Source organism: Dipodomys spectabilis, unplaced genomic scaffold, assembly GCF_019054845.1.
Source record: "Dipodomys spectabilis isolate Male_0828 unplaced genomic scaffold, ASM1905484v1 ptg000140l, whole genome shotgun sequence".
NCBI lineage: Eukaryota > Metazoa > Chordata > Mammalia > Rodentia > Heteromyidae > Dipodomys > Dipodomys spectabilis.
Genome location: NW_024870817.1, coordinates 38325475 through 38344530, shown reverse-complemented (window position 1 = coordinate 38344530; position 19056 = coordinate 38325475). Strand labels below are relative to the sequence as shown.

The 19056-nt window shown below is 38.3% G+C and overlaps 1 protein-coding gene across 1 annotated transcript in view; it reads left to right on the top strand.

Moving 5' to 3' along the window:
• Positions 1-1854, top strand: part of Map3k1 (mitogen-activated protein kinase kinase kinase 1) — a 67285-nt gene extending 65431 nt beyond the window's left edge. Inside the window, exon 20 of the mRNA XM_042690895.1 lies at positions 1134-1854. Within this exon, the coding sequence (XP_042546829.1) occupies positions 1134-1283 (150 nt within the window). The 3' untranslated portion in view covers positions 1284-1854. The remainder of the gene's footprint in view (positions 1-1133) is intronic.
• Positions 1855-19056: the final 17202 nt, after the last annotated feature.

The window sequence follows — 19056 nt, the reverse complement described above, 5'->3', positions numbered from 1 at the left end:
CATGTCTGGCTCAGTTTTGTTCCTTTCAAAGTCTGTACAGAAGTTGTTTGACAAATACTCATAACTAGGATCAGTTTGAAAGTTTACTCTTTCAAAGTTTGGTGAAATCCTGGAAATAAATAGAAATGAGTTTCAAATTGGCATTGTCCATTTTTAACAGATTATCATTGCATTCTAATTCATAAGTAGAGGTCAAAAACATTACACTGTAGTCTTTTCTGTTTCCTTAGCTTCTAGTAAATAGTTTGAGGTCTTTGGAGACACCAAAATGATAGGACATAGCTTTTCCAACACTTAAATACCCCATTTCTGGTAGTTTAACATACTATACCACCTTTTTTTGAGAGAATGACCAGGTACTGTGTGCCAAAAGTATAAATATACCTACCCTTTGGCTCATCGTGCCCATAGTTAATCTCCTGCACAAAATTGCCACGATCAGGATTATTCATTACTGTTGACTATGGTATACAAAAACTGAACTAAACCTGACTACCCGCAATGAGCAGTAATTAAGTTGTTCACACTATTAAAACTATGTGTAAATTGGTAAGAGGAATGTAAAGGTATTGGTGTTAATTTAGAAAGTATGACTAGCTATATTAATAGGTGAAAAGGGCGATGTTTATAAAGTGATTCTAATAGACGTAAAAATAATCTAAGGTGTGCATTAGATTTTAGTGTACACATGGGCCTTTTTTTTTCCTGTGAAGGAAATATAAGAATTTGTTTGCATTGGTAACATTTGGGAACAGTAAAAAGAATGTTATTTTTTCATTTTTCCTCTTGTGATATATAAGATGTATCAATTGAATCTTAGTATAGGATTATAGAACTTTTAGAATTTATCTATGTCATGTTGCATTTTTAACCCAAAGCATTCATGAAATTACTAAGGGAAGGTCATATGATGAGAAGTAAGCAGGTGAATTAAAATTTACATTCATACCCATTATCAAAAAAGTTACTTCATAGTGTTTAATACATAGTGTTTAAATTAAGATTTATACAATATGGAAGAATACAATTAATACTGTATGCAGGAACATACTAATGGGTCATATGATAGTCTCCTGGACTTTCACATCTAAAGTCTGTGGAAAGCATCAATACTCTGGCTTTTTCTCTTGCAGATTGCTAGTGCAACCACTGCTCCATCGATTCCTTCACATCTGTCTCCTGGTTTACGTGATGTAGCACTGCGTTGTTTAGAACTTCAACCTCAGGACAGACCTCCATCAAGAGAGCTACTAAAGCATCCAGTCTTCCGTACTACATGGTAGCCAATAATATGAATAAACTCTTAATAGAGATAGAATGCTTAACAAGAAAGAAAAAACTTGTGGGAAACCACATTGCTAATCTGCTGGCCTTCATGCCACTGAGCAGCTATGAAGAAGGCCAGTAGAAAACCCTTACCTAAGTATGTGATTGACAAATCATGATCTGTACCTAAGCTCAGTATGCAAAAGTCCACAACTTGTGCAGAAACTGTAAACAGTGCCTTTCAAAGAACTGGCCCTAGGTAAACACGAAAGCAATGAAGTTTGCATGGCTAAGTAACAGAAGCATTGTGTTTTTGGAGCACTTTTTCAGCAATATTAGCGGCTGAGGGGCTCAGGATCTATTTTAATGTATCAGTTATTCTTCCATTTCATGTAATGATCACAAACGGGGTTCAGCAATTCCGTTTTTGATATTGGTGTTGTCCATTGTGGGGTGTTTTTGTTTTGTTTGTTTTTGTCACTGGCTGTAAAAATCAGTATCTGCCTCTTTTAAGTCAGACTATGAGTAGCAGTAAATATAAATATATATATACACATCTACATATATACATGTGTGCATATGTATATGTGCAAACATATATGTATACATGTGCATAGTGCATACACATGTATACATGTGTGTGTTATGTGTGCACGTACATACATGCATATGTGTGTGTGTATATATATTTTAAAGTTGATAATGTCTTTATGACCCACAATTGACCTTTTTTTTTGTTGTTTTCAAATACGAGACAGTTGTGGATCATTGTGCATTTTACTGTTGGCCCATTCATTTCGGGTTTTTTTTGAAATTATGGTTCTGTATTTTCATTTCACCTTTATTTAAGTGTTTAATATTCAGGGAAAGGCAGTCTCTTCAAGCCAGAAAAATAATAATAGTACAAGGTATGAACTAGAGTTTATTGAGTATCTTGCTTTTGCAAGAAATTTTAAATACTGGTTTAAGTTTGTTTTAAAGTGGAATATGATTAAGTACTGCCTGAATTAGTTCCTGCTCTTATTGTGCAGGTTAAATATAAGTTCACTGAAAACCATCTGTTTTTTTTTTAAATGTAACTTCAATCAAGAGCATGATTACATTGAAATTTTAATTTTTTTAAATGTTTCAGTGTCTCTTGCTAAACTGTAGGAAACTTCACACCATTAAAGTCTTACTCTGTATGTACCAATACATCATTCACCATTACCATTGACTGTACCATAACTACTGTTTTCCTTCTACCATGCATCTTATCTGTGTAGTAGGCCTGGCTAATAAGAAAAAATTAATGTAATTATTCAACTTTAAATTATTAGTGACTAAGCAGTAAATTTGCTTTGAACTTAAAAAAATGTTCAGAAGCAAAGGTGAAGATGAATTCCATTTATCTAATTTCTTGTATTTCATTTAGTGGCTTTAGTCTGGAGTTGAATTCAGATGCATGGAATCTTGAAGGAAAATGGTACCTCTTTTAGTGTGTGTGTGTGTGTGTGGTGTGTGTGTGCGTGTGTGCGCACATGCACATGTGTGCATGTGTGTGCCTTTTAAATCAAGTACTGATTAACTATTAAATACAACTTTGAGATGTTTAAGTTTTAACTCTTCAGAAGCCAGTGTGAAATAGAATTGGTTATTCTCAAAGACTCAGGATAAACTAAATAAGCTATATAGCGTACATTTAAAATGTACAACACAAATTGGAAGTAAAATAAGTTACAGGTAAGTTTACAAGTCTATATTGCATATAATTTTTAAAAAGCAGTTTGTTTTTATGTGAATGTGTTTCTTAATGAAATTTTACATTCCTTTGTTTTGGAAGATTGGCAATATTTGAAGAGTTAAAAATAGAACAGAAATGTGAAGTTTGTTAGCTCTAAATGTATTGTACTTGACTTTATTTCCTTTTTTTAACTAGTTAGAATTTTCACAATTCTAATAAGATTGTTTCCAAGTCTCCCATGTGCAAGCTTTAAAGGATATATTCTTGCCATTTTATGTACTGGAAAATCATTGGTCAGATTAATACTGTGTCTGACAGAAATGTAAACTGTATAAACTGAGGAACCTCAGCTAATCAGTATTACTTTGTAGTTACCATGCCCACCACATTTCAAACTCAAACTGTCTGTAGATGTCAAAATCCATTGTGTTTGAGTTTGTTTGCAGTTCCCTCAGCTTGCTGGTAATTGTGGTTTTTGTTTTTTCAATGCAAATGTGATGTAATATTCTTTATTTTCTTTGGATCAAAGCTGGACTGAAATTTGTATTGTGTAATTATTTTTGTGTTCTTAATGTTATTTGGTACTCAAGATGTAAATAACGTCTACTGCTGTTTATTCCAGTTTCTACTACCTCAGGTGTCCTATAGATTTTTCTTCTACCAAAGTTCACTTTCACAATGAAATGATATTTGCTGTGTGACTATGATTCCTAAGACTTCCAGGGCTTAAGGGCTAACTTCTATTAGCACCTTACTGTGTAAGCAAATGTTAAAAAAAAAAAAAAAATCTGGGTTAAGAAAATTTGGCTTAAATGTATCCTTTGTTATTTTAAATATATCAAGATATTTTAATTAAAATTTTTACCCCATTGAACCAATTTTATAGTATTTGTACCTATTTTGGTGTTTTGTCTTTATAGTAAATAAAAGTTTTTAACAAAGTTGTAAGCTTTGATTTTTTTGAAATTTTATAAGAATAAAGTTATAAGAACAGGACAATTCTTTTGTAGTCTTCATCTAATGACCCTCATCTGGTTTCTCCAGCTGCCCCGTTTTGTCTTTATAGCAAGTGGATCAAAATCTGAATCACATGGTGTTTGTCATTTTTGATTAGTATCAATCAAGAACTGTTCTTTAGTTCTTCCCTTTTTTTTAAGTACAGTTTACTGCTTTATATAAACTCCATTTGAGTTTAGTGCTTCCTAGAATCTAGTGCTGACTAGATTCAGAACATGTAATTTCATGTGGCTGTAATCCTAGCTACTCAAGAGGCTGAGATCTGAGGATCATAGTTCAAAGCCAGCCTGGACAGGAATGTCTGTGAGACTCTTATCTCCAGAAAACCACTAGAAGTGGCGCTGTGGCTCAAGGGTAGAGCACTTTCCTTTGGCTGACGAGCTCAGGGACATTGCCTAGGCCCAGAGTTCAAGACCCATGACCAGGAAAAAAAAAAAAAGAATGCTTTAGCCGGGCACCAGTGGCTCAGGCCTGTAATCCTAGCTACTCAGGAGGCTGAAATCTAAGGATCACAGTTCAAAGCCAGCCCAAACAGTAGAAAGTCTGTGACTCTTATCTCCAGTAAACCACTCAGAAAAACCAGAAATGGTGCTGAGGCTAAAGTGGTAGGGTGCTAACCTTGAGTTGAAGAGCTCAGGGACAGTGCCCAGGCCAAGTTCAAGCCCTACAACTAACCAAAAAAGAATGTGTAGTTTCAGCTGGAGCATCACAGAGGTGATGCTTAGGACATGATGACAAGAGGAATATAGTCCTGTCCCAGTTCTGGTATTATTTACTGTGATCATCACTTTATGGTTATTTTTTCCTCTACACTTAATATATAAAATATCCTGTGGAAACACTACTTTGGGATGGCATAAATATTTTATTCCTGATGTTAGCTTGCTACTCTTAGCTTTCTCCCTTGATTAGTATGCTTGGTAGTTGCCAGATGGTGAATTTTTTCATGTCCCTCATTCCTCCTATATTAATTGGCATTTTCTTTCCTCTTGGGAAGAGATTTCTCTCATTTATCATATCTCATCCTGTATTTGCTCAAATGGTCCCAGATTTGACCAATAAGTGAGAGTTTCTATGTCCTTAGCCAACTACTATTTTTCTAGAACATATTTGTATTTTCAGCCCAACTTGTAACATTTGTCTGCTTACTATCCTTGGATCAGCCTTTTTTTTACTTCTTTCTTCCTTTGATGAAAACTGTCTTTCAAATCCAACTTCTACTTCTATCATGAATTATGAACCTCATTAATATGTATAACTTTATGGTTTTATGTCAGTTTAAAAAAATGAAATATTCCATTAACCGAAAAGAATAAGTGGGACAAATGGAAAACAAATAGGAAAAAGTTAGACCCAAATCCAATGATCACGTTAAATGTTATTCACGTAAAAAACAAAAACTATCAATAAAATCTAAGATCTCACTGCTACTGGATGTCACTGCGTTCAGGCCTTTCCAACAAAAATATATGCATGTATATACACAATTTTGTGCACATAGATAATGGCATGTAAGCCTAAATGCATACACCTACATATAAATATACCATGTGTGAGTTATTTTTTCCTTTATAATTAAGGAACATATTAAGTTCATACCAATCTTCCAATTTGATCAAACACTAATAGGATTCATTCAAGTTTTCCCACTTTGCACATGAGTTAACATTTCAGCATATACTGGCTTATTTTAGCTCCTCTTTCTCTATTGTCTTTGTAACCAATCTTGATCCCTGCCCTGCTTGAGAGCTTTCTCGGTTTTGCAGACTCCCAGTCCTGGACTCATCACTGCAACCTCACTGAGGCATTTTGATGCTTTTCTTTGTACCTAAACTGAGGATTGAAATCAGGACCAGTTGGCTTTTTCATTCATAGATGGCCTCCAGTTTCTGTTTTTGTTTTGGTTTGGTTTATGCAACTTTATTAAAGAAAAACCAGTCACTAGCAGAGCTAGTTGTACCCATCTATTAACAACTTGCATCATTTATTCAGTTCTGTTGGAAGATAGGTTGACTAATAACACCAACTTTCCTAACAATTTAAATGTGAATTAGAAAATGTTTTGGAGCTCTCAGTCCCATACCGAACTTGAGTTGGAAGAAGCAAGTCCAGTCTCAAAATGGAGAGCATGATCCAAAGGAACCAGAGCAACTGAGGAAGCTGTTTATTGGTCTGAGCTCTGAAATTACAGATGATACTTTAAGAAAACATTTTGAGAAGTGGGGCACACTCACAGATTGTGGTAATAAGAAATTCTTAGAAAAAAAGTTCCAGGGGCTTCAGTTTTGTGGTTTACTCTTGAAGAGGTAGATGCAGCAATGTGTGCTAGACCCTACAAGGTTGATAAGCATGTTGTAGAATCAGAGTGGTTTCTAGAGGATTCTATGAAACCAGGAGCCCATCTAATAGTGAAAAAAATGGGTAGTGGTATTAAAAAAGATACAGTAGAATATACCTTGAGATACTTCTTTGAAAAATATGACAAGATTGAAACCATGGAAGTTATGGAAGACAGTGGAAAAAAGATTTGATAAAATTGTTCAGAAATATCACACTGTTAATGGGCCTAATTGTGAAGTGAAAAGGGCCCTTTTTCAATAAGAGGTACAGTCTGTTGGATCACAAAGAGGTCATGCAAGTGGATCTGGCAACTTTATGGGTCGTAGAGGAAACTTTGGAGATAGTAGAAATAATTTGAGATGTAGTAGAAACTAGCCTTCTGCCTAGTGGCAGAGCAGTCCTTACTTACACACTGCAAGCTCCATCTGTCTCTCTTGGAGTTCCACTCAACCAGTCTGCATTCCACCACGTTACCCCTCAGTCAATGAGCTGAACCTAAGAATAAGTATGTTGGGACATCTGCCCCATAATCCAAGCATCCACAGTGTTTTATCCCTCACTCAACCCAGGGGGCCCATAAACAGAACAGTGGGACTTGGTGTCCTGTCTGTTGGTTCTTAGGGAATATTTAATATCCTTTATAATACTTAAAACCTTTTTTCCATAACTAAGGTCAGTAAATATATATTTCCTGGATCATTATGGAGCACTTTTGTATATATTTCTAGTTAAGAATAATAAAGATGCAGCATCTACAGACCATAGACATTATATATGATATATACATAATCCATGTGCATAGATTTAACTATAGCTTCTTAAAACATGGCAGATAACATTTTACTTGCTATTGTGTAAATTAAGTTTCTAAATCCTTTCAGCAGAATATGCATGTGTTGCTATAATAGTTTAAAATACATTTGACACAAAAATTTCCATAGATGCTTTGTATAAGTGTTACTTAGAAAAATATTGGTACTAGGGGCTGGAAATGTAGCTTAGTGGTAGAGTGCTTGCTTAGCATGCATGAAGCCCTGAGTTTGATTCCACAGTACCACATAAACAGAAAAAGGCAGAAGTGGAGCTGTGGTTCAAGTAGTAGAATGCTAGCCTTGAGTAAAAGCAGTTCAGGGACAGTGCCCAAGCCCTGAGTTCAAGCCCCAGGACTGGCAAAAAAAAAAAAAAAAAATCAAGTATCAACTATCAAGACTGAGAATGTGGCTTAGGGGTAGAGTGCTTGCCTAGCATGCATGAAGCCCTGAGTTTGATGACTCAGTACCACATACATAGAAAAGGCTGAAGTGGTACTTGGCTCAAATGGTAGAGTGCCAGCCTTGAACAAAAGCAGCTCAGGGACAGTGCCCAGGCCGAGTTCAAGACTCAGGACTGACAAAAAAAAAATACTGGTGTTGTAAGATGAATCATCCCAGAAGTCACATTTTGGAATATGAAATATTGGAGTCTTTATTATACAATTAACAAGCTACAGGCAGCCCGTTGTTACAAAGGCCTAGGCCTACAGCCTCCAAATATACATAACATGGCTAGGAAACATGCTGAAGAGGAAAGAAACAACAAAAACAATACCAACAAGCCAATTCAGCTTCAATGGAGAGCTGAATTGGGATGCCATGATGACTGGAGATGACCAAGAGACAGGACACAGGACACGATCACGGAGACACACATGGCATGGAGTCCTGGTTATTAGGCTGGTCCAGGCCTAAATGGATGGGTGCAGGGGGCAGATCCACAGGAAATTCCCAGTCCCAGGCACTGGACTGACAGATTCAATAACCTATCAGTCAAGTGCCCGCCCTGCCTCCAGGGATCCAGGAATGCCATCACTTGGGAAGCAGGTGATGGGCAGGGAGTTTCCTTCCCCCGCATGAAGACAAGATGCCAAACCCTACAATCCACCATGTGGCCAATATGGCGCCAGCCAGACCTGACCTCCTTACTTCATTGGTACCATGTTATATCTGATAAAATATTTCTAGTCACAAGAGTCTATACGAGTGAGCAACAGTAGTTAAAATTTAACTTTCAGTGAGCATAATAAAGATTATTGTTGATTTTGATGAATCATGAAAAAATAAAGGGAGTTCAGATATCTTTGATATGCTAATTTCATTTCCCTTAGATATGTATCAAGTATTAGAACAGTAAATCATATCATGATTCTATTTTTAGGGTTGTCTTTTTTGCAGTGGTATAATTCAGAAGAGACAATCTAAAAACAGTAAGTTAAAAACATAGTCTGCCAGGGACCAGTGGCTCATGCCTAGAATCTTGCTGCTCAGGAGGCCGACAGCTGAGGATTGAGATTTGTAGCCAGCTGAGGCAGAAAAGTCCATGAGACTCTTATCTCCAATTAACCACTAGAAAACTGGAAGTTGTGCTTGACTCAAAGTGGTAGAGCTTTATAGCCTTGAGAGAAAAATCTCATGGACAGCACCCAGGCCCTGAGTTCAAGCCCCTTGACAAACAACCCATAAAGTCCTATAAGCAATAAACTCTCTCTTAATATTATAGTACACTAGTAGTCACAATCCAGGCTCACAACTGTCTTAAACCACACATTATAGCAATTAGAGAAATCCATACAACAACAATGCAATATTTCCTAGAGACTCCAGATAGTTCTACTTCAATAATGTGGAACAGGCTCCTTTCAGCGCAATGGCTTGGTCTAAGCCTGCACTCCAAATCTAGTTCTCTCACTGTAAGTTAAGTGATTTTGTAGTGTGTGGAAAAAAAAGTAAGGTTTGGCACCCACACAAGCATTATACAATGGAGATTCTTCCAAAACACCTGGCACCTCAACCATGGAAAGGCTAGTTTTCCTCACTCAGTTATTCCTGCCTCCAAGCTATTCCAAACAGGAAGATGAAGCTCTTGGTCCACTCCTTTACCCTCTACTTGAAACCTGAGCTTCATTTCAAATAGTGTAGTAGGGCAAGAATTCATACCCCAAACCAGATGTCATGGTCCATCCCTTCCATAAGTTTATGAGCAATTCAGGGAATGAGAAGTGTTCTAGGTGTGTTTTCTCTGTGTTTATTCTAAAGGCATTAAAGACTTACTGTCTTACTTTGGACAGAGAAATGACCTGTCATCTTCCCAAAAGAAAATGTTCCTGGAAAGGATTTCTGTTCCTTCAAAGACTTCTTTTATAAAATAACACTTGAACCAGATGGCTATAATACTTGAACCAGATGGCTATAATCCTAGCTACTTAGGAAGCTGAGATCTGAGGATTGTGGTTTGAAGCCAGCCCTGGCAGACAAATCTGAGATTCTTATCACAACTTAACCATCAAAAAGCTAGGTGAGAAGGTATGGCTCAAGTGGTAGAGTGCTCGCTTGAGTGAAAATCTAAGGAATAGCATCCAAGCTCTCAATACTGGCATACACACATACACACACACACACACACACACACACACACACACACACACACACGAAAAATAACACTTGATTGTGAGCTGCAACAGCAGACATCAGGCTCAGAATTTTTTTTTTGGGGGGGGGGGGGGGGGAGTCCGGTCGTGGGGCCTGAACTCTGGGCCTGGGTGCTGTCCCTCAGCTCTTCAGCTCAAGGCTAGCGCTCTACTACTTGAGCCACAGTGCCACTTCCAGCTTTTTTCTTTTTGCTTGTGTGGTGCTGAGGAATCGAACCCAGGGCCTCAGGCATGCAAGGCAAGCACTCTACCACTGAGCCTCCTTCCCAGCCCCCAGGCTCAGAATATTTTTAATAAATGAAAACATTTGGTTTTCTGTAAGAATGATTTTTAAAACACCATTGTTGCTGGCACTGGTACTCATACCTGTAATCCTAGCCACACAGGAAGCTGAACTCTGAGCGCTGAAGTTCAAAGCCAGTCTGGGCAGTTAAATTTGGGAGATTCTTATCTCCAATTAACTACCAAAAAGCCAGAAATGGAGCTGTAGTTCGAAATAGTAGAGAGCTAGCTAGCCTTGAGCACAAAAGCTCAGGGGCTATGTCCACACCCTGAGTTCAAGCCCCAGGACTAGCAAAAAAAAAAAAAAAAAAAAACCCAGTTGTTGTTGAGATAAATCTGCAAAAGTATAAATGATTACCTCACCAGCAAATAGCTTTCAGAGAGTGAGAATTAATGCTGAGACCTGTGTTCTTAGGAAGCCATACACACACCTGTGAGCATGTACTATGTCATTAGCCACTGCCTGTAAAGCTGAAGGAGAGCAATGCTTTGATTAATCAATAGTGTCAAACAAGCAGAAATTTCCTAAAATGAAAAAGAAAACTCAAGTCTCATTTTTGTAACTTTGTATTGTTATAATAAAGGTGATGTATAGAGGAGTTACCATTACATAAACAAGGTAAAGGGTACTTCCTTTTTGGACAATGTGACCCCTTCCCTTGCTCAGATTTCACTTTTTTTGAAGATTCAGTATTGATGCTGCTGTCAAAATAAGACATAAATAAACACAAAAAATAGTTTATATGGCAGAGGAAGAAAAACAAAATGTGAGAATAAGTGTTACAAATTAAACTTCAGTAAAGAGTAAACCAGAGGAAATACTGGCTTGTTCACTGGAAGTCTTTTTGAACTCCTTAAGAACTACAGCTATGGACCTATCAACAGAGCCAAAGAGGGCATCCAAGGACAGCCAGAAACTATTGCAGAGACCCCAGCTTCTTTTTTTTTTTTAATACACGTTTTACGATCCATACTCAAAGTCCAATCTGTGTTTAACATTTTTAAGTTCAGCTATATGAAAGCATAGAAGTACAGCAGACTTCCATATTTTATTGCAATGTAACTTTTTCCAAATTATGTTGCTCCATTAATTTTCTAAAACCATAGGTGTGAAGACAAGACTTCCATACTTTCTGAGAAACTATACTTTTCCTCATATCAACGGCCTTCAGACTCTTAAGGATATAATGCTAGGACCTAGAATGAGACATTGACCATTGGCCATCAGTCCCTAGGTCCTGCTTGCATTCCTGTTTCTTCAAAAACTTCTCACTCACACCACCCTTCTCTGGGCAGGGCTTCATGGATAAGTGCAGGAGCTTCTTCCCATCCCTCTGGTATTCTGCCCCTCAAATGACTTTCTCTTTACAGAAAAGGTGAAATCTGGAATCACTGGCATCAATGGGTTCATGACTCAATAAAACTTTACTAGCTGGGCAAGGCACCAGTGGTTCACGCCTGTAATCCTAGCTACTCAGGTACTCAGGAGGCTGAGATCTAAGGATCACGATTCAAAGCCAGCCTGGGCAAGAAAAGTCTGTGAGACTCTTATCTCCAATAAACCACTCAGCAAACCGGAAGTGGCGCTGTGGTTCAAGTGGTAGAGAGCTAGCCTTGAGCTGAAGAGCTGAGGGACAGCGACCAGGCCCAAGTCAAGCCCTACGACTAACAAAAAAAAAAGAAAAAGAAAAAAAAAGAGAGAGAAAAAAAAACCTAGCTGAATTTGCAAGCCTGAGTTACTCTCCTTAGGAGAATTTTCACAACAAGCAGATAGACAGTGGTAGCCACTACAGCCATGTTTCTACAGTAGGCCCCACAGAAGAGAATGTGTGGACTGTAGACATGATGTTGTGTCTCTACTTCAGGTGCAGCTTATAGCCTGTGCCATCACAAATGTTCTGGAACAGAGGTGAAAGTCAACTTTTGTTTTCTGGGATCTGGAGTCCAATGTCAGGCTGAAGCCTCATCTTATTGTACTACTGACTTGGAGTGAATACCAGCAAAGATGGCCAGGAAGACCTCCCTCTCCTTCAGTTTCTCCCTTGGCAACATGGAGATGAAAATCGAGATAGAAAAGCAAGTTGCCTATCAGTGGTAGAGCGCTTGTCTTGCATGCCTGAGGCCCTGGGTTCGATTCCTCAGCACCACATAAGCAAAAAGAAAAAAGCTGGAAGTGGCGCTGTGGCTCAAGTGGTAGAGCACTAGCCTTGAGCTGAAGAGCTGAGGGACAGCGCCCAGGCCCAGAGTTCAGGCCCCACGACCGGACCAAAAAAAAAAAGAAAAGCAAGTTGCCTAGTATCAAAGTCTAGTTGGAGACCTCTTACTCCTGTGGTGCTTAGTCCTACTGTGCTCACCCCCCAGCATGATAGAGAGCATGATGGAAAAGTAGGTTCCTATCACGCATGCTTGAGCAAGCATCTTAAAGAACCGAGGAAAGCAAAAGATGAAATAAGAATAGTCCAGAAGTAGGCAGCCCAGGGATGAAATATTAGGTTTATGATATCATCAGTGTTTCCAAGATTTATCTACTTCACTCTCCTCAGCATGAGGTTTTCTTTATGTACCTTTTCCTTAGGTATCTTTAAACCCCACCTCAGTATCCAGGAAAGAAAAAGAATAAAAAGGTGCCTCTATCAAGAAAACACAAACCCTCCTAAAACCCTTTGTAACTTTTCATTTATATCTCATTCAGACAGAGCCACCTGTATAGGAGTCTGAGAAGAATGGACATCATAAAGTCAGCCTTAACAGTATCCACCATAATGAGTAGCTATGGGTAAATGTGCAAGATTACTCAAGTAGAGTGTGTTTAATGAGAAAAAATGGCCAGGACAAGACCTTGTTAAAGACAAAGATTTAAGACATAGCAGAAAGGAAGTCAAACAGTAGATGTTATTTAGAAAGCTGGGAAAGGATGGAATCAGGGATATCATGAGAGGAGGAAAAGTTTTAAAGAAAGTGAAAATACATTTTTGCTATGCAGCAAAATGAGAGAGAAAGGAGGAGAAAAGGGGGAAGAAGAAAAGGAAGAGGAAGGGAGGAAGAAAGAAAAAGTCAGTAATTTCAAAAGGTGTAAATATCAAGATAAGGACTGTTTCTCTGTGTTGTTGTATCAGGAATTTTTGTTGTTGTAAGGAAAATCTGAATAACACAAGGATTTCATCTGACCATTTTATTTATTTTCTCTCTCCTTTGCCCCCCAGTTAAATACTAGTAGTTCAACCTGCACTAACTAAACACCAGTAGAACAATTATTTGGGCAATAATGCAATATCCAGAAGAGGGCAACAGAGTGAAACTCTGATTTAAGAGTGCCCTCAAAATTTTCAAAATCAAACTTAACCTCACCCCCTTCCTCAGGAATAGAAATCTTAGTGTTCTCCTTAGAAACTCAAAGCAATAACTGAGAATTTCGTTTTCCAGGTCTAGATTTGATGTTTATTACCTAAAAAAAATCTCTATTATATGACTCCCTTCTAATGGTCTGCAAAAAAGGAGAACCATATGAAGACATGTGATGTCTCCTTTCATGCCCTCCTATTCTCAGGATCACTTTGCTCCCAGCCATCTGGTCATCTACCATCCACTCATCTATCCATCTATCCATCCATCCATCCATCCATGCAGCCTGCCAATTACTGATCTTTGGAGCACTGCAGACTATTTCTAACAATGTCATGCCAAAAAGCAACAACAACAAAAAAAAAAAAAACAAACTTCAACTACTTGCTGCCTACTTTAAATTCCAAAGGGTTCCCAATAGACTGACCTTACTTTGCCTAAAATTTTATTTCCCATTGTTCCTAACAAAAATTTTGTTCTCCTATTGTTTGTCCTTGCTGTCTGAATTCACTGTGTTTCATCTCACCTCTACAAATTTGCTCATACTACTGGTTCTAACACTTCGGGGTCTCAAAATTAGTTCAAAACTGCTGCCAGTGGCCCTTAAGGTATCTATAATCAGTTGTACATTACACAAATCTATGGACACCATGCACACTAGAACTACTAGATTTATGCATCTATTACAATTAAGTTCCAGTAGATGGCAGTAAAACGTCTAGAGGAAAAGGAAGCTTTTCCTAATTTACACAAAAAATAGTGGAGACCATTTTCCTCCTTTTTTATGCAATGTTAGGTCTTTCTGCACAAAACAACTTTAAAATAGTGTGTGTCTAATTTCATCAATGTGCAGCATATAACTGTAATTCATGAAATTGATATTAGCTTTAGTATCTGATGAAATACCGTGTCACACATACCCTTCTCAAAATTTTTAATCACAATACACAATTCTCAAAAATCTGTCTTTAGGTGGATGCAGGTAGCTCACTCCTGTAATCCTATTACTTAGGAGGCTGAAACTTAGGATTCTTGTCCAAAACCAGCCTAGGCTGAAAAGTGATTCTAGTGGTACGCAGCCAGCTTTTAGTAAAAAGAGAGAGGAAAAAAAAAAGCCAAGTAAGAGTACAAGGCCTTGAGTTTAAGCCTCAGTACCAGCACACATATGCATACATGTGCACATACTTCTTTTGTCTGTTATACTTTTTTATAAGGCTAGAGATGCAGCTCAGTGATACAACATATACTGTGCATGTGCAAAGCCCTGGATTTAACCCTTAGTAAAGATATGCATGCCACGCATTCACACACATACACACACACACACACACACCTGACTCTAAAATTTTTCAAGTGCTCCTAAGTAACTTCTGTTTATGTAGAGTTTATATGTGGACATTTACTGTGTCAATATTAAAATTAATTAATTTAAAAATACTTATGTGTTAAATCATTAAAAAAATGAGAAACCACTTATTATATGCTAAAATAGATAATATATCTTTATGAAAAATAACTATATTCCTTTCCCCCTAAAAAAGTGAAATTGGCATTTCTAAAATATTTCCAAATCAAATTTCTGTACCCTGTGAAAAGTAAGAGTAAAGACAAATAAGCTATTAGTCCCATTATGAAAATAATTTTGACCTTACAGATCCCAGAAAAAAATCATAAATTAATCATGTCCAAGTATAATTATTTGTCTTTTACTATCCATTGGATTAACTTGTAGAATTCTATATATATTACATATGTTTACAGTTATTACAAGTAAGAGAAACCACATAGCCTGTTTTGGGGGGGTCTGGCTTACTTCACTTGATATAATTTTTTTTCAACCTAATACTCAAAGTAATCTTTTTAAACTATGAAACAGATCTTATCCCTATGTATAAACCTTCCAATGGTTTCCTATTGTACTAAGGATCTCAACTCCTCATGAGGATTTATGGGATCTGGCATCCTCTCTTTTTCCATGGCTTCACCTTTCCTCTTTCCCTTACTTAAGATACCAGTCACACTGGCCTTCTTTCCATGCTTCTTGTCAACCTCATCCAGTGCCTTTGCATTTCCTAGTCAGATACTCCCCAGACAGGTCTCAGGTTTTGTGATTCCTTGTCAATTTAGGCATGGCTAATAGTAATTCATGTCATCACCTTATCCAACATTCCAAATAAGTTGGGCATAATGTACAACACCTAGAATCCCAGCTACAAGAAAGGTAAATGCTACCATAGCTAAGATATGGAACCAACCCAGATGCCTCAGTAGATGAATGGATCAAAAAAATATGGTATATATACACAATGGATCTCTATGCTTCTATCAGAAAGAATGGCATCACCCCATTCATAAGGAATGGAAAGACTTGGAAAAAATATTAAGTGAAGTAAGCCAGACACAAAGAAACACAGGCTCCTTTGTTTCCCTCATCTCTAATAATTAGTATGTCTAGGATAGTCCTACCAGAGGACCACAATAGCTCAATAGCTATGTACATATGACCATATAAAATGATGCTAATTGACATGAACTCCAATATGGAAACAAGAGGGATTTTTGCTTTTTTTTTTTGTTTTTGTTGTATGTACTGTGTGAAGTTCTTTCTTTTATTTTCCTTTGGTTTGTGCACTGTTGTCACTGTTTTTTATTTTCGTACCCTGTGTCTTCTATATACAGTTGTCTGATCTGCCTCACAAAATGGTGAGAAGGACGAAGGGTAAACCAATGCAACAGCGATACTCACAAGACACTATGTTGGAAATGAACTTTACAACTTTGGGGGGGGGGGGAGGGAAAGTACAAGAAAACAAGGGAAGGGGGTAACACTGTTTGACAAGAAATGTACTCATTACCTTATGTATGTAACTGTAACCCCTCTATACACCACCTTTACAATAAAATAAAACAAAAAGAAAAGGAAATGTAAGATTATAGCAGTCTGAGACCACCCAAGCAGAAACCTTAAGAGCCCCTATCAATAAAACAAGTAAAATCAACAAGAACAACAAAAAGGGTGGAATTATGGCTCACGTTGTAAAGCACCTGCCTAGCAAGCATGAAGTCCTCAGTTTAATCCCTAATACAAATAAATAAATCCTAATTGATTACATTTAAAAATTCTTGGAAAGCCAAAAACAACTTTATAAACCATATAAAATAAATCTACCAGAAAATTACAGTAAATATTAAACTTGAAGGTGAAGCCTTGCAATGGAAGAAGGAAGCATATTTTTTATAAACATGGGGAGATTTTCAAGATTTTTGAGTAAATAAAAAAATTGAAGGTATTTTACAGTAGTATCCACAGGAATGGACAATGGTATATAAATGTACAGAAATAAGGCTTGCAGAAAACACATTAGTCTAATAAATGCTGAGGAGCGATGGTGAAGACCAAGTGGATTAGTGGAAGTACAGATGATAGGGTTTGATTAAAATAAACTTTTAACTTTATTTCCTATGTTTCCATTTGTCCCTATGTTCTATTCTTATGAATTTATTAGCTAATTAACATTAATTTTAATAGTAAAATCACTAAAACTATATACCAAAACAGTTTTAGTCTTTAGGATTTGTTTGTTGGTCGTGGGGCTTGAACTCTGGGCCTGAGCACTGTCCCTGAGCTCTTTAGCTCAAGGTGAGGGCTCAACCTCTTGAGCCACAGCACCACTTCTAGCTTTTTCTGCTTATGTGGTGCTGAGGAATCGAAACCAGGGCCTCGTGTATGCAAGGCAAGCACTCTACCACTGAGCCACCTTCCCAGCCTGTTTTAGTTTTTAATGATAGTCAGGGATCTGATTCGTTTTTCTGGTTTAAGTTTAGAGATCATAAAGATATTTTCTTCATATTCCATTTACTAATCCATCTTGGAGCTGAACTGATTATTAATCCATTAGCAAATCAGATAAATCTGAACTATGCCAAGTTAACAAACACCATCTAAGGGAAAAGACTCTAGAACTGGCCAACATCCTACATGACATGAAGAGTAAAATAAACTGACACTGGAAGATACTCTTCCATTCCTTTTCTTTTGGAATAAAAAAAATCAGTCCTCTTACCCTTGGTGTCTGCTTTGATCTTCACTACAGTGAGCTGTTCAGCATGGACTTCAGCTTAGGATTCACTGTCACTCTCAGAAAAGAATAGGGAAGTCAACTTTCTACCCTGTGGAAATGGAAACACATTTCTTTCTTGGTAAACACTTGTGGATTTGAAGATGCTTAAAGAAGTCTTGCAGTTTGCCTTCATTAGTGCAGAGCACATGGGCAGCAAAGATGGCGCTGGGAGAGAATAGAGTGGGCAGAGCCCAATTCACCTTAAGATGTGCCTAACCAGCCCGTGAAGGCTTAGGAGCAAGATAGGGTGTGACCTTGCCAGTGATTGGTTCCTCTTCCTCCCTTGCCATGCCACCCGCCCTTTTTGGCTTTAAAAAGGGCTGCTCTCTGTTAATAAACGAATTTTCTACCTGATGGATTTGGCTCCCCGCTGTGTCTGATTGTCATCTCCCGGGCTGAGGGAGGCTGGGGAGCGGGCAAGCACCGCACTTACCTTTCCTCGGACCCCGTCCGTCTTTTGAGGGACGGAAGAAGACCCAACACATTAGAAATTAGTTTTGTCCTCTGGTTGCATGAGAGTGAGTGTATGTGCGTATGTGTGTGTGTGTGTGTGTGTGTGTGTGTGTCTGTGTCTGTGTGAAGGAGGCAAATTGTAAAAATCTTTCCAAATTTCACCTGTAGAGGGATCATTTCACGCTTCATTCAATGAGGCCAGAGTTACTTCAAGAGACACTGCAAGAAAACTAGTCACCGAAATTTCTCACGAACATAGATACAAAACTTCTAAACAAAATTTTACCAAGGGAATTCATTAACACGATGATAATATATCATGATCCCAGTAACAGCAGATCAATGGTTATTTGGGGCTAGCCAGAGGGGCTGGATGGAAGGCAATCAGAAGGGGTCTTTGGGGAGTGATAGATACATTCACTATCTCCATTATGGTGAAAGTTTTTCAGATATGTATGTATGTCCAAAAAAAAATTGTTTTTAACAAGGCTGGGCACCCGTGGCACATGCCTATTAATACTTGCTACTTAGGAGGCTGGGATCTGAGGACGGAAGTTCGAAGCCAGCTCAGAGTGGAAAGTTTGTGAGACTCAACTTGAATTAAGCACCCAAAAGCCAGAAGAGAAGCTGTGGCTCAAGTGGTAGATGGTTATCTTGGAGCAGAAAAGCTCAGGGACAGCCCAGTGGCCCCGAGTTCAAGCCCCAGCACAGGCACAGGCGCTAGCGCGCGCCCAATAAAAATAATTCACTTTGAGCACGTGCAGTTTATCGTGTGCCAATTCTGCCGGAGTAAAGCTCCTTCTAAAACACACTCTGCAGCGAGTGTCTGGGAAGAGGCAAAACAGGGTGAAAAGTGGGTGTCACCGCGTCCTACGTGTTCGTGGACACGCCTCCCTCCCGCACGGTAACTTTCTGGAAGGCGGGGCTGCGGTGGGGGAGGCGCTGAAGCCTCTTCTGGAAGGCGGCCAGGCCACGGAGGAGGGGCGGAGGACGGGGCCGGCAGGCAGGCCTCCGCACACCAACTACGGACGACGCTAAGCGGTGCCCTC